Here is a 12,995-nt window from a genome sequence, read left to right as displayed (position 1 = left end):
GCAAGCACTACATCTTCCACGAGCATCATGGATCATCTTCACTGGTCACCCCACTGGTCATTCACATTCAACAATGGCTATGGTCTCATGTTTGCGGCCCTTACACAAGGTGAACATACATTTGCTTGTGCAATGCAAGTCTGGTGCCCATCTGGATAACATATAACATATAGTGCAGCTTTGTTCTGATTTTCTCTGGACCCTTACAATTGGATTTTGCTGCAGATATAACCCACTGAATAGCAAACTACAGAAATCACAATATCTCATCAATAAACAAAATAGCACAAACCCTATCCCCAGGTTGTGTGTGGTATCACAAATCAGCTTCATTCACTTCAATGGAATTTGCGGAATTGCTCGCAGCTAATGCATAACATTTCAGTATTCTGCAGTTTACATCCTAAATAGACAAATATAATAGTGCAGCAGTGATCTGGTAGATAATCTGCAATTTGTATTTCACAGGGCCAATGTTTACCTGGTAAATTCAGGTCTGGTCATATGTACGTTTTATTCTCTTCACAGGGACCAATGGTTGTTCTTCAGCTTGCCATTTTATTGCAAAATAATATGCTTGATAATAGAAGAGCAAATGACTGAGCTGGGCCACTTTTTGGGTGAGTCAGCCTCTTTCTCCTGATCTTTTACCTGGTAAAGACTAAATACTGTTCATTCAGGGACCCCTGATGTTATAATCAGCGGGGGCCCAAGTCATCAAAACCCACTGGTGCCAACGCTCTCATGACAGATGATGGGGAAAGAAGGATCAGGCACATGGATTTTCCACATCTAAACTTTTAGTTCTCAAAGGACATGAGCGATGAGGTCTCAAAGGGCCAGAGGCCTAGGCTGATAAATACATGCAGCCAAAACCACACCCCGATGCATTCACCAATAGCCTTGCAATGTTGCCTGGATTATAAGCGACATCACATGGCCATTGATGAACAAATGGGGTGTGATTTTGACTGCATGCATTTCTAGGCATGAGAACATGGCCTTATTCTCTTCTCCCCATGGGAACAGCTGTTCACCAGATAAGTATTTGGCTGACAGATATTGAAGGTGCATGACCACTACCACACAACACCAAAGCATATACAATATTTTCCAATATTTCTGCTAAACACCCAAGTTTAATTGACAATATTTTTAACAGTCTTTTCACCAATAGCTACAATGTAAAATACAGATGTGCAATACCAATAAATCAGACTATTAGACACCTACTGTGCTGTGACAATGGCTGGAGCTTCCCCCAGCTTTTTGTAAAGCATTTCTTTAAACACAGTTGAATGAACGGAACTGAAACAAGAAGGTGTAGAACAACCAGCAAACGTTCCAGATTTGTTTGTTATGCGAGTGAAAAAGTAAGAGATAAAAAGGAAGTACATATTTGTCATGGAGGAAACTGGCTCAAGTACATGGCTTCCTCCTACAACCCCGGGCCACGTGGACACTTATGGAATTCTGCACTGTATGGAGGATTGAAAGGGAGAGATAGGAAGGGGATGACTTGACAGACCAGAGATCTATATGATTGAAATATGCATACAAGATCCCATTCCTGCTGGGTATATATTTTTTTTTTTAAACTTGCCATCGATGTATAGCATAAAGTTAATTTACAACATTAGACAATTTTTCCTCTTTACTACTGCTTCTCAATTCCAGTCCTCATGGCTCACCAACAGGTCATGTTTTAAGGATTTCCTTAGCATTTCATGGGTAATAAAATTATACTCATATGCATCAGGTATTATCATAAGTGTTCTTTTGTATGGGATATCCTCAAAACATGACCTGTTGGCAGGCCATGAGCACTGGAATTGAGAAGCTCTATATAGTATACACCCAAAAAACACATTACAAATATACACCTATGGCTATGTTCACACTACATAAGTCTCCGGACGTAGCGCGTTCCGTGAATAAGCGGCCGGAGACTTACGTAGTTTGCGTACAATGGAAAGTATACGATGTACGGCTGCACAGTTCACACTACGTACGAACTTACGCCCGGATCGTACGCGGCTCCGTAAAAAATTTACCAGACTATTGTTTGAGGACGAAAATGCCGTAACTTGCGGTCCCGTACGTAGTGGTCATTTCTTCATTTTGCAAGCTCTTTGTGCCGATCCAAAAGGTTCTGTGGGGTGTACGGGGCTAGGCGAAGATTTCCAAGTAAAAGACCGCTGTCAGATCGCTACGTAGGGCGCTCGGGAAGCGTAAGTAGACTACGGGCGTAAGTTTGCGGTCCGTTCGTAGCCGGCCGCAACTTGCGTAAATTCCCAGCTGGAGTTCAACACGTATATGTCTGGCTGCGAAAATATGCGGCCGGACATATACGTAGTGTGAACATAGCCTTAGGCTGGGTTCACACTACGTATATTTCAGTCAGTATTGTGGTCCTCATATTGCAACCAAAACCAGGAGTGGATTTAAAACACAGAAAGGATCTGTTCACACAATGTTGAAATTGAGTGGATGGCCGCCATATAACAGTAAATAACTGCCATTATTTCAATATAACAGCCGTTGTTTTAAAATAACAGCAAATATTTGCCATTAAATGGCGGCCGTCCACTCAATTTCACCATTGTGTGAACAGATCCTTTCTGTGTTTTTAATCCATTCCTGGTTTTGGTTGCTATAAGAGGACCACAATACTGACTGAATTATACGTAGTGTGAACCCAGCTAAGGCTATATGTTCACACAAGGTACGGACAACAGCAATAAAAAAAAAAAAAAAAAAAAAAAAAAATTATATTATATTATATATATATATATATATATATATATATATATATATATATATATATATATATATATATATACACACACACACACACACACAGGTAGTCCTCGACTTACATCAGTGATCCGTTCTTACACAGCGTTGTAAACCGAATTTCGATGTAAGTCGGATCATATGTTCATACAGTACTGTACCATAACAACAGTACTGTCCTGTAAACACTTAGCCTATCCTAACATAGTACCCTACATAATTATCAATATCCTCAGTCTAGAACTGCATAACTGAGTACTGTACCAGTATAGTATTGTACTGTATTCTTCTGCCGCTGCATGTATTCGAGTTACGTCGATACCGTGTTAGTCGGAATAAGGCGTCGAATAAAGCGTTGTAACCACGAAACGATGTAACTCGAGACCAATACATTGTGTGAACTGCTGCTGTTGTTTTTCATTGACTTCAATGCAACCTATTTTAAAAGAATATGTTGTTTTAATTGAAAACAATGGCCGTTTCTTTCATAAAAGGTACGTTGTGTGAACATAGGATTACTACTCTGTATCACAAGGAAAGAGCCTAGAGCAGTTATAATATACTCATGGCCTAAAATTTTGTCGGCCTGCCAAACTCTGTGTAAGTTGTGTCTTTATTTTCTTCACATCGGATAACTGGTTGCATCACTGATGTACTCAGGGCACTTCCAGGCCTGCACTTCCCATTATCATAAGGATGGTAAGGTGGGGGAGATTCCAGGTTGTTTTCTGCTTATCACGAAGCTGATGATGAATAATGAAAAAAGGATAAGCCTAAAAATTACCTTTTATTAGATATACATTAAAAGTACGCGATAAACCAATAACAGTTGTTTACAATAATTTCCAATGATACAAAGCCATAGGGAGGGCTTCTAATCAATCTTTCCTGTCATGTATAAGAACAGTCTGTATATGTCCACAGATATTAGTCCCGATAATCAAACAACAACATTTGTCACTGCCAGCTCCCGGCTAACAAAGTATACCAATTCGGAGAAATGCTCCTTATAGTCAAAAAACCATGATGATCCAGTTATGACCAGTCCAAGGAGAATATAGAACCACCTTGTCCAACACGTTTCAGTACCAATGTCGGTTATGTGATCAGGGGCCGGAAGGTCAAAGGTTATATAGTCTTGAATACTGACTGTAATTGCATCACATAACACAGAGAAAATGGCATATTTCATGCACCAATAGTTTAAATGTGTGTGATGAAGTATAAGCGCTGCTGCGTCCTGTACTTACCGGCCTGTGATTGGCTGAGCGACCAGTCACCTGAAAGGCCGCTCTGAAGCTAGAGCGCGCGGGACCTGGGGAGAAGCGGACCGCAGAAGCAGCCCCGGAGCATGGAAAGGTAATGTATATCATCAGTTGCCGGCCGCGCACCGCTATTACACGTAGCAATGTGCGGTCGGCGCCCAACAATTATAGGTTCTAACCTAATCGGCTGATCGTTGTCTTTATTACACAGAGTGATAATCGGCCGAATCGGGCTGATTCGGCCGATTATCGTTCCGTGTAATAGTACCCTTACACTATTACTTGCATTATCATGAAGCTATTGACAATATCAGATCTGGGATTGCTTAGGGCCCTATTACACCAACAGATTTTTTGACAGATTTTTTAAGCCAAAACCAGGAATGGATAATAAAAAAAAAGGAGGAGAAATCTCATTATTTTCTTTATGACCTGTTCTCTGTTTATAGTCCATTCTCGGCTTTGGCTCAAAAAAACCTGTCAGATAATCTGTTGGTGTAAGGCTGGATTCACACTGCGTTTTTGCAATCCGTTTTTTTCATCCGTTTTTGAAGAAAAAACAACGGATGAAAAATGGATTGCAAAAACAGATGCAGTTGTGTGCATCAGTTTTGATCCGTTTTTCCATTGACTTCCATTATGAAAAAAACGGATCAAAACAGTTTTTTTTGACGGACACAAAAAAGTTGCCGACACTATTTTTTTGTCCGTTAAAAAAAACGGATCCGTTAAACGGATTGCAAAAACGCAGTGTGAACCCAGCCTAATAGGGCCCTTAGACTACATGTGAGTCGTGTTTATCAGATTGTGTGTCCAGAGCCGTCTGACTGTAATTACAGAACAAGCTGTCACTTGTACCTGGTTACCATGATCGGTCCGGCAGATAGAATTCCACTTCTTTCTTTCTTAGTGTACAGTATGTTCACACGAAGCAACTTTGTTACCAAAATTCTTATGAAACTTCTGCAGTAAGTCTGAAGCATGTGACTACACCCTTCCTTTCAGCAAAAAGACAGAACTATACATGAAGGTTTTAAGTGCTTTACCGCAACTTGTACAGTTGGTATGTTGTTAAGATGGTGCAGGCTTGGCCCATGCCATTCACAGCGGGAGCAAATTGTAATATACCACTGGGCTCTTGCTGCAACAGCCAGAGCTGGAGCTTGTTCCTCTCAAATGAAATTGCGGTGTCCAGTCACTGCATCATTTGATAAAGACGCAATATTGTAATAAGTATTGCCACAGTACTGCAATGAAACTCCGAACATGTGTGAACACAGCCTCAGCTTGCATTCCCACATTCGCAGGGGGAGGGATAGCAAACATACTCTAATCGCAAATGTGGGAATGCGGCCTATTGGCAGTCTCATCATAAAGACCTTTTCTAATGGAAGCGTTTATCATCTAATTTTCTCATGTATAAAACAGCTATAGGTTATTAGTCTCATAGAGACAACCCCCTTGCCAAATACTCCAAAAAGTAAACTACAAATGGCGCAACAGACAAAGATTAGAATTTTATTGCTGTACTCTGCTTCACATCACTTACAGGCAGATTTGTACAAACCTGCTGTTAGTTTCCCTTTAAAAGTGTTCTTTACGGGAAGGGATGAATAAATACATAAGAGCATTTCAACAGGTTCTGCTTCTCTTTTCTTGTCCCTATAACTTCATAGCACTAGCTAATATCCTGACATGTGACAAGTCATTTCCTGTAATGTTCTAAACATCTGATGCAAAAACTTGACTTTAATCTTTGCAATGTCCCTTTTGCTTGATAAATAATTTCAAGAGATCTAGTTTTTGGACACAACCTCAGCACCACCACCAATCACAAGAATGAAATGTTGAGTCTCCTGGATTTCCAGTGCTCAGCGACACTCATAACTAGGCGCTATCCTGATCCTAAGAATCTGCATGGGTGCTATGAGGGGAGTAAGCGGCACCTTACGGGAGAAGTCTGGCATTTTTTAAAAGCTGTTAGCCTGCAGGGGGGAAACTGATTTTAAGTAACAAGTTACCTCTCCCCATCCCCGCGGTGAGTGGCTGTGGGGCCACAGCCAGGCTCCAGGATCTCCACATTATGACCCAGCTCATGAACTGGCCGCTCAGCCAGTCAGTGACTGGGGCAGGATGCCGCTCCAGTCACTGATTGGCTGAGCGGCAAGTCCATCATCCGGGACAGGCCTTTTCCCCCCAGCTATGATAGAAACAGTGATAACATTCTGGGCCTCCCCTACCCCACTAGGTGGTGCTTTGAACATGGTACGCCATGTATTAAAGCCATATAACAACCTCACATTTGCTTTTGTTAAAGCAAATGTACCATAAGGTACATCTCTTTTTTTTTTTATTTACCTTAATTCAAATCAAGGCCCCCAGTGTGACAAAACCCCCTCCCCTCTGTGACGAGAATCCACTAATCCACTGGAGCGCAACACAGAGGGTAGGAGGTTTTGTCACACTGGAGAGCAGCGGGCCTGTCCCTAGTGCTCTGGGGCAGGCCAGTGCTCGGGGAAAAAAAACTGTCGCTGAACACGGGAATCGGGTGGCATTTAAAAAAATAAATAAATAAAATAGTTTCAGGATACTTTGTTACTTGTTTATTTGAATCTCTGCTCATCCCCAGCCAAGTGGTCAAGTGGGTGGTCCTACTTGGTGACAGAGAGCTATGTATAACTGTGTTTATAGAAGCAGCTGTCAATTACGGAGTTTACATAAATATATAGCAAGTTATCCTGGAATCTTTCCCACAAAACTGTATATTATGAGCGCAACTCTAGCATGCTCGGGTCCGTCAGAACATGAGCGTGCAGCATTTGATTAACAGTGGCTGAAGTTTGATAAAGCCCAAGGGAGTCCTGGAAAACATGGATACATGTTTACCAGGCAGCCTTAAGGCTGCATCCAACATCTTCAGCCACCGGTAATACAGATGCCGTACTCTTGTAATCTGATGGACCCGAGTATGCTAGCATTGCTCTCATAATATACAGTTTTGTGGGAAAAATTTCAGGATAACTTGCTATATATTTATGTAAACTCAGTGAGTGACAGCAAATTTTTCCATAAGAAATAATTGAACCAAAGATGATTTGTTCCACAACTAGAGATGAGCGAACCTCGAGCATGCTCAAGTCCACCAGATCGTTCGCCATTTGATTAGCGGGGGCTGCTGAAGTTGGATAAAGCCCTAAGGCTATGTAGACAACATAGATATAGTCATTGGCTGTATCCATGTTTTCCAGACAACCTTAGAGCTTTATCCAACTTCAGTAGCTCCCGCTAATCGAATGCCGAACGATCGGGTTCGGATGGACTCGAGCATGCTCGAGATTCGCTCATCTCTATCCACAACCCAAAAATAAGGTAGGTAAAGTGTTTTCTATGTAGTAAAGAAGGGGTTAATCAGTTAACTCTCCCTCCACACACAACCCAGGTGGCTGCAAACCTACTGGTGCTCGTAACAGCAGCAATGTCGGTGACATCCATGGCAGAGGTGGGAGATGTCCGGACGAGGCCCAGGGGAGTTGAAGCACTCACCTCTTGGGCTTGTTATGTCTGTGCGCGCAGGAACTAGGCTGCCTGAACACAATAGGAGGGCACCGCAGCCTAGCTCACACTATCTTCCAGCAAAAGGGAGAGGAGATAAGGCCAAGCTTCTCTCTTCCACAGAAGGATATGTGCAATTCTATAGGGTCCCTGTCGCGGATGGAGGAGAGCCAGAAGATGTTCGATCAATGGCGGAGTTGATCAGGTAGCAGTATTAAGAATCAGCAGCTTGAATTAAGAAATCATGCTCGTTTATAGAGTTACAACTTTTTAAAATCTTGCAAAACGCTCTCTAACCAAGCTACTTGTAATCCAAGGTTTCACTGTATATCAATCTTCTCAGCTCCTCCTCCTCCTTTAACATGATGCCTACAGACTGGACTGCTTTTTTCATGCTGATAGGTTCCCTTTAACCCACATTAATTTTATGCTGGATTATCACACATTTTTGTGGCCACACTGAGAACCTGGACGACTGGTGATAAAGTCGCATACTGGTGTTTTCTGTGCACTGTGGTCTCTTCATGTTAGCTTACCCTTGGTTGCTATGAATTCTTGTTAATAAGCCATCTACATAAAAACCGTCTAAACACAGGATAAAAGAATCAAGTGGTGCACACTTGCTAGAAGTCACCTCTGATGACAGACTGTCCAGCGTCACCCAGCAGTCTATTGCTGACAAATCATTGTATGCTACCGAGCATATACTTGCCAATTTCTTGACAGTTTTTAGCTAAAAATACAACTAAGATGGAATTTCACTGACAAGCCAATAAAAGAGTATCCCACAAATAATGACATCTAATGCTAGGAAGACAAAAAAAACCCCCACAGCAATACTTTACATAGTGTGATCTGTCGAGGCTGTAAGGAGTTACATAATAGGCGCACAAAGCATCTTTCCGATATGTTTGTTTAAAGACCAGTCCAAGCCAAATTCTGTGTAGTTGCTATGGACAAAAGCTCTACGTTGGTTCTTAACGGGTAATATTTTCAGTGCATATGACTGTAAAAAAAAATTTCTCTCTTTTAAGGGGACAGTTCTGGATTTTCCTTTTACGACATTCCCTATGCAGAATAAATGAAGTGATCATTTTATACTACAGATCATTAAAGCGGCACTATCAGCAGGTACATTGTGCGGGCACTGGAGAATGTAAGGGGACATGGTTTCAAATGCATGCATGTGGTAACACCTAAAATCTGAAAAACCACTTAAGATGATTCAGTCCTGTGGAAACGTCACAGTCTGCACCTGCACAGAGCTACTCCCAGTGAATAGAGCAGGTGCCATCTATGTGAAATGTAGTGCTGCACCAGAACTGCTGCCCTTTTATTCACAGAATAGAATCAGGGGACCAGAGTTCAGCCATTAAGTTTGAAATAACCCTGGTAATGTTTTGGACAGCAAAATCAAACAAAAAAAAAAAAAAGCTTAGAAAGACTCACAGGGTCACTGTCACTTTAAAAAAAAAACAACAACATTCGACATCTCAAGGAGACACATCAAAAGTTTTTCTCTCCCAGTCTCACTCATTGCTGCACAACACTTTCTTCAATATCCATCCTGTGTCAAAGAGACATATCAAAAGTTTTGATCGGTGCAGGGATGAGTGTTCCGAACAGGGCGGGAGAAGATGAGCTGCAGCGCATCCTCTCCCTATTCTGTGTAAGAAAGAGTCGGGATCCATAAACTTTTTATGAGCAAGATTTGAGCAAGTCTATGGAGCCCACCTCTTTCATACACAGAATGGGGAGAGGATGCACTACAGAGCGTCTTCTCCTGTCTTGTTCTCCTGATCAATACGGGTCTGACCTGGATCGATCAAAACTTTTGACTTGTCAAAAATTTTCACAAGTGACAGATACACTACAGGAGCACGGGGCCTGGTAAGTATATTTTCTTAATCTTCCCACATCACCCTGCCTGAGACTTGTTAGTTTCATTGGACTTCTCCTGTCAAGAAACCTAAGGACAGTGGAGGGACTCCTACGCACATTAGACAGTCGTATGGTCCTGATGAAATTAGTGGATTTGCCCTTTTTTTCCTAATGTGTACAGAGGACCTGTAGTCCGCAGCACCCCCCTACTGAGGCTAATGAAAGGAGCTCCCAAGCCGATCATCTATTACCTATGCCCTAATATGAATAGGGGTCCTCCAAACTCGGCAACTCTGAGACATAGTATGAGCGCATCGTTCAGATCCCATATATTGATCAGTGACTGATTTACGATAGGTCTAGAAAGAGTCTGTTGAAGCTTACTGTGGTCAAGGGTGTAAAACAGAAAAAAAAAAAAAAGAAGAAAAGAAAAACCAAGTAGCCCATTTTTCTTTGGATAGGGTGTGATGTGCTGTTCCATTTAGCTAATAAACGTGAATGGGGACATATCTTTCATAGGTCAATATGCCACTCTGTTGGCCTTGATCATGCAATGGGAGCCTTTGGATAAACTTACTGTATATACACTGGCAGCTTTCAAAATATATAAAAGAGCCCCAAGCTTCAGCAGAACACTACTTTAACCTGTAACATGATGGGTTACTATGTGTACATTTATTCCCGTACAGATGTATGCACCCAGTATATAGACGTTTAGTCTCATCATCCTAACCTTAATCTGCAAGCACATATAACAATGCAGTGACATGGGTACGTGGGTGTCTGGGGCGCACACACTCACAGAGCATCCCTTGGCTCCAGTCTATGCAATCTGCCTCTGAGAACACTACAGCGAGAGAGACAGCAAACACAGAAATCAGGAAAAGCTCAGGAATCTGCTTTAGCTGGCATTTGCAACACAAGACACATGTAGTCACACATGCCAAAGGGTCAATGGTGGGCACTGTCAGGGTTGCTAGGATACCGGCTATCAATACTCCCAAAATTGAACATAATGCATGCTCCTCCTCAGCCCTATATGCATTGGGGCTGCGACAAGCACAAAGTATTTTTTGCACCTAAAGTTCCAAGCAAAAACAAGTGCATGCTATAAAATAGAAGGCAAAGGGCAATCATAGGTGCAAGCCATCCAAGAGTGGAAGATGCCAACACAATTCAGAAAGCATACCAGCCCAAACAGATTTACACTAAGGACATTGTGTACATTTAAATACTGCCCTTCTATGCCCAAGTATAGGTGGCTCTCCAGGGGAGCTGGTGGTAGAGCTGCTTCATGCAGTGCCAGGCGTCTGACTCACAGCTCCTGCAGGTATTTATAGATGCTGTGATAAAACCCTAGAATATAACATGCAGCCAGTGCCCTATACTGTGCCATGAGTGTACTGTGCCAGCTATCAGTATAGACAAGTCACACCCTCCAGCGCCATATGCTCTCTATATACCTCAGCTGCACCTACTTCATGTAGCTGCACCATACAGGACAGGCTCTGCTGCAGGGCACAGGTAGGGCAGAGCCAGGTGAGTGCCTGCAGATGGCAGGGATACAGAGGGCACAGGGGAGAGCCAGGGTATCAGCACAGGTGAGTGTCTGCAGATGGCAGGGATACAGAGGGCACAGGGCAGAGCCAGGGTGACAGCACAGGTGAGTGCCTGCAGAGGGCAGGGATACAGAGGGCACAGGGCAGAGCATGCAGATGGCAGGGATACAGAGGGCACAGGGCAGAGCATGCAGATGGCAGGGATACAGAGGGCACAGGGCAGAGCATGCAGATGGCAGAGATACAGAGGGCACTGGGCAGAGCATGATGAGGTAAGGGATACAGAGGGAACAGGGCAGAGCCAGGGTGACAGCACAGGTGAGTGCCTGCAGATGGCAGGAATACAGAGGGCACAGGGGAGAGCCATGGGGTCAGCACAGGTGACTGCATGCAGATTGCAGGGATACAGAGGGCACAGGTGACTGCATGCAGATGGCAGAGATACAGAAGGCACAGGTGAGTGCATGCAGATGGCAGAGATACAGAGGGCACAGGGCAGAGCCAGGGTGACAGCACAGGTGAGTGCCTGCAGATGGCAGGGATACAGAGGGCACAGGGCAGAGCATGCAGATGGCAGGGATACAGAGGGCACAGGGCAGAGCATGAGGAGGCAAGGGATACAGAGGGAACAGGGCAGAGCCAGGGTGACAGCACAGGTGAGTGCCTGCAGATGGCAGGAATACAGAGGGCACAGGGCAGGCTGGTTCCTGATGACAGGGGATACATGTGCCCATTTGCTGCCTAAGCAGAAGCCTGCAGACCAGCCCCCTCAGCTCTTCCAGCCCTTTCCCCGCATTGTGTCCCGGGCAGGTGCCAGTCTCCCGGTGGCACGGCACTTACTCTTATGGGCAGCCACCAGGGACTTGCCATCCTTGATCAGCTCTTTGATGAACTTGTTGGTCTTTTCCAGCTCCGTTTCGTGGGATTTCAGCCTCTCCCGGAATTGCGGACTGTCCAAGTAACAATCACTGAACTCCAGCGGGGGCAGCCCCATCTTCACGCGGCTCACAGAGGGGCTGGAGCGGCGGCGGCAGCAGCGAGGGGAGCGGCGGCGATCAGCAGTGCCCACCGGGGAGGAGAGGTGCCCGGGCTGCGGGGCTCAGGACATGCCGGCAGGACAGCCGGGGAGCTGCAGTCATTGAAAGTTTCCCTGCACAGGGCGGAGCTGAGGCGGCGGCGGGCGTGTGCGGAGGTAACCCGGCCAGTGATGGCATCCGGCTCTCCGCACTCTCATTGGAGGCAGCGGGGAACGAGAACGAGATGGGGCCTCTCAGATAAGGCCCTGTGATCTCATGGCCACTGCCCGCCACCTCCCACTGAGCGCGGCCCAGACACCGCCCACCCGTCCTGACAGCCGCCCCTGCACCGCCCTCCCGGCCACTCACCCGGCCCTGGCCGATACCGGGGCGCTCGTCCAGTCACCCCGGGCACACACCCCTGAGGAGGGCAGGCACCGGGCAGAGGGGAGAGGGACCCCTGAGGAGGACAACCACCGGGCAGAGGGGAGAGGGACCCCTGAGGAGGACAGGCACCGGGCATAGGGGAGAGGGACCCCTGAGGAGGAGAGAGGGACCCCTGAGGAGGAGAGAGGGACCCCAGAGGAGGGCAGCCACCGGGCAGAGGGGAGAGGGACCCCTGAGGAGGAGAGAGGGACCCCAGAGGAGGAGAGAGGGACCCCAGAGGAGGACAGCCACCGGGCAGAGGGGGAGAGGGACCCCTGAGGAGGACAGGCACCGGGCAGAGGGGAGAGGGACCCCAGAGGAGGAGAGAGGGACCCCTGAGGAGGACAGGCACCGGGCAGAGGGGAGAGGGACCCCTGAGGAGGACAGGCACCGGGCAGAGGGGAGAGGGACCCCAGAGGAGGAGAGAGGGACCCCTGAGGAGGACAGGCATCGGGCAGAGGGGAGAGGGACCCCTGAGGAGGACAGGCACCGGGCATAGG

The 12,995-nt window shown here is 45.6% G+C and overlaps 1 protein-coding gene across 3 annotated transcripts in view; it reads right to left on the bottom strand.

Moving 5' to 3' along the window:
* Nucleotides 1-12,333, bottom strand: part of ARHGAP26 (Rho GTPase activating protein 26) — a 270,292-nt gene extending 257,959 nt beyond the window's left edge. For all 3 annotated transcript variants that reach the window (XM_069971820.1, XM_069971829.1, XM_069971833.1), the window contains exon 1: nt 11,894-12,333. In XM_069971820.1, coding sequence (XP_069827921.1) covers nt 11,894-12,047 — 154 coding nt within the window. In that variant the 5' untranslated portion in view covers nt 12,048-12,333. The remainder of the gene's footprint in view (nt 1-11,893) is intronic.
* Nucleotides 12,334-12,995: the final 662 nt, after the last annotated feature.

This window comes from Dendropsophus ebraccatus, chromosome 1 (genome assembly GCF_027789765.1).
Source record: "Dendropsophus ebraccatus isolate aDenEbr1 chromosome 1, aDenEbr1.pat, whole genome shotgun sequence".
Classification (NCBI taxonomy): domain Eukaryota; kingdom Metazoa; phylum Chordata; class Amphibia; order Anura; family Hylidae; genus Dendropsophus; species Dendropsophus ebraccatus.
Note: the sequence above shows the minus strand (reverse complement) of the source record. Positions and strands in the feature narration are given on the sequence as shown.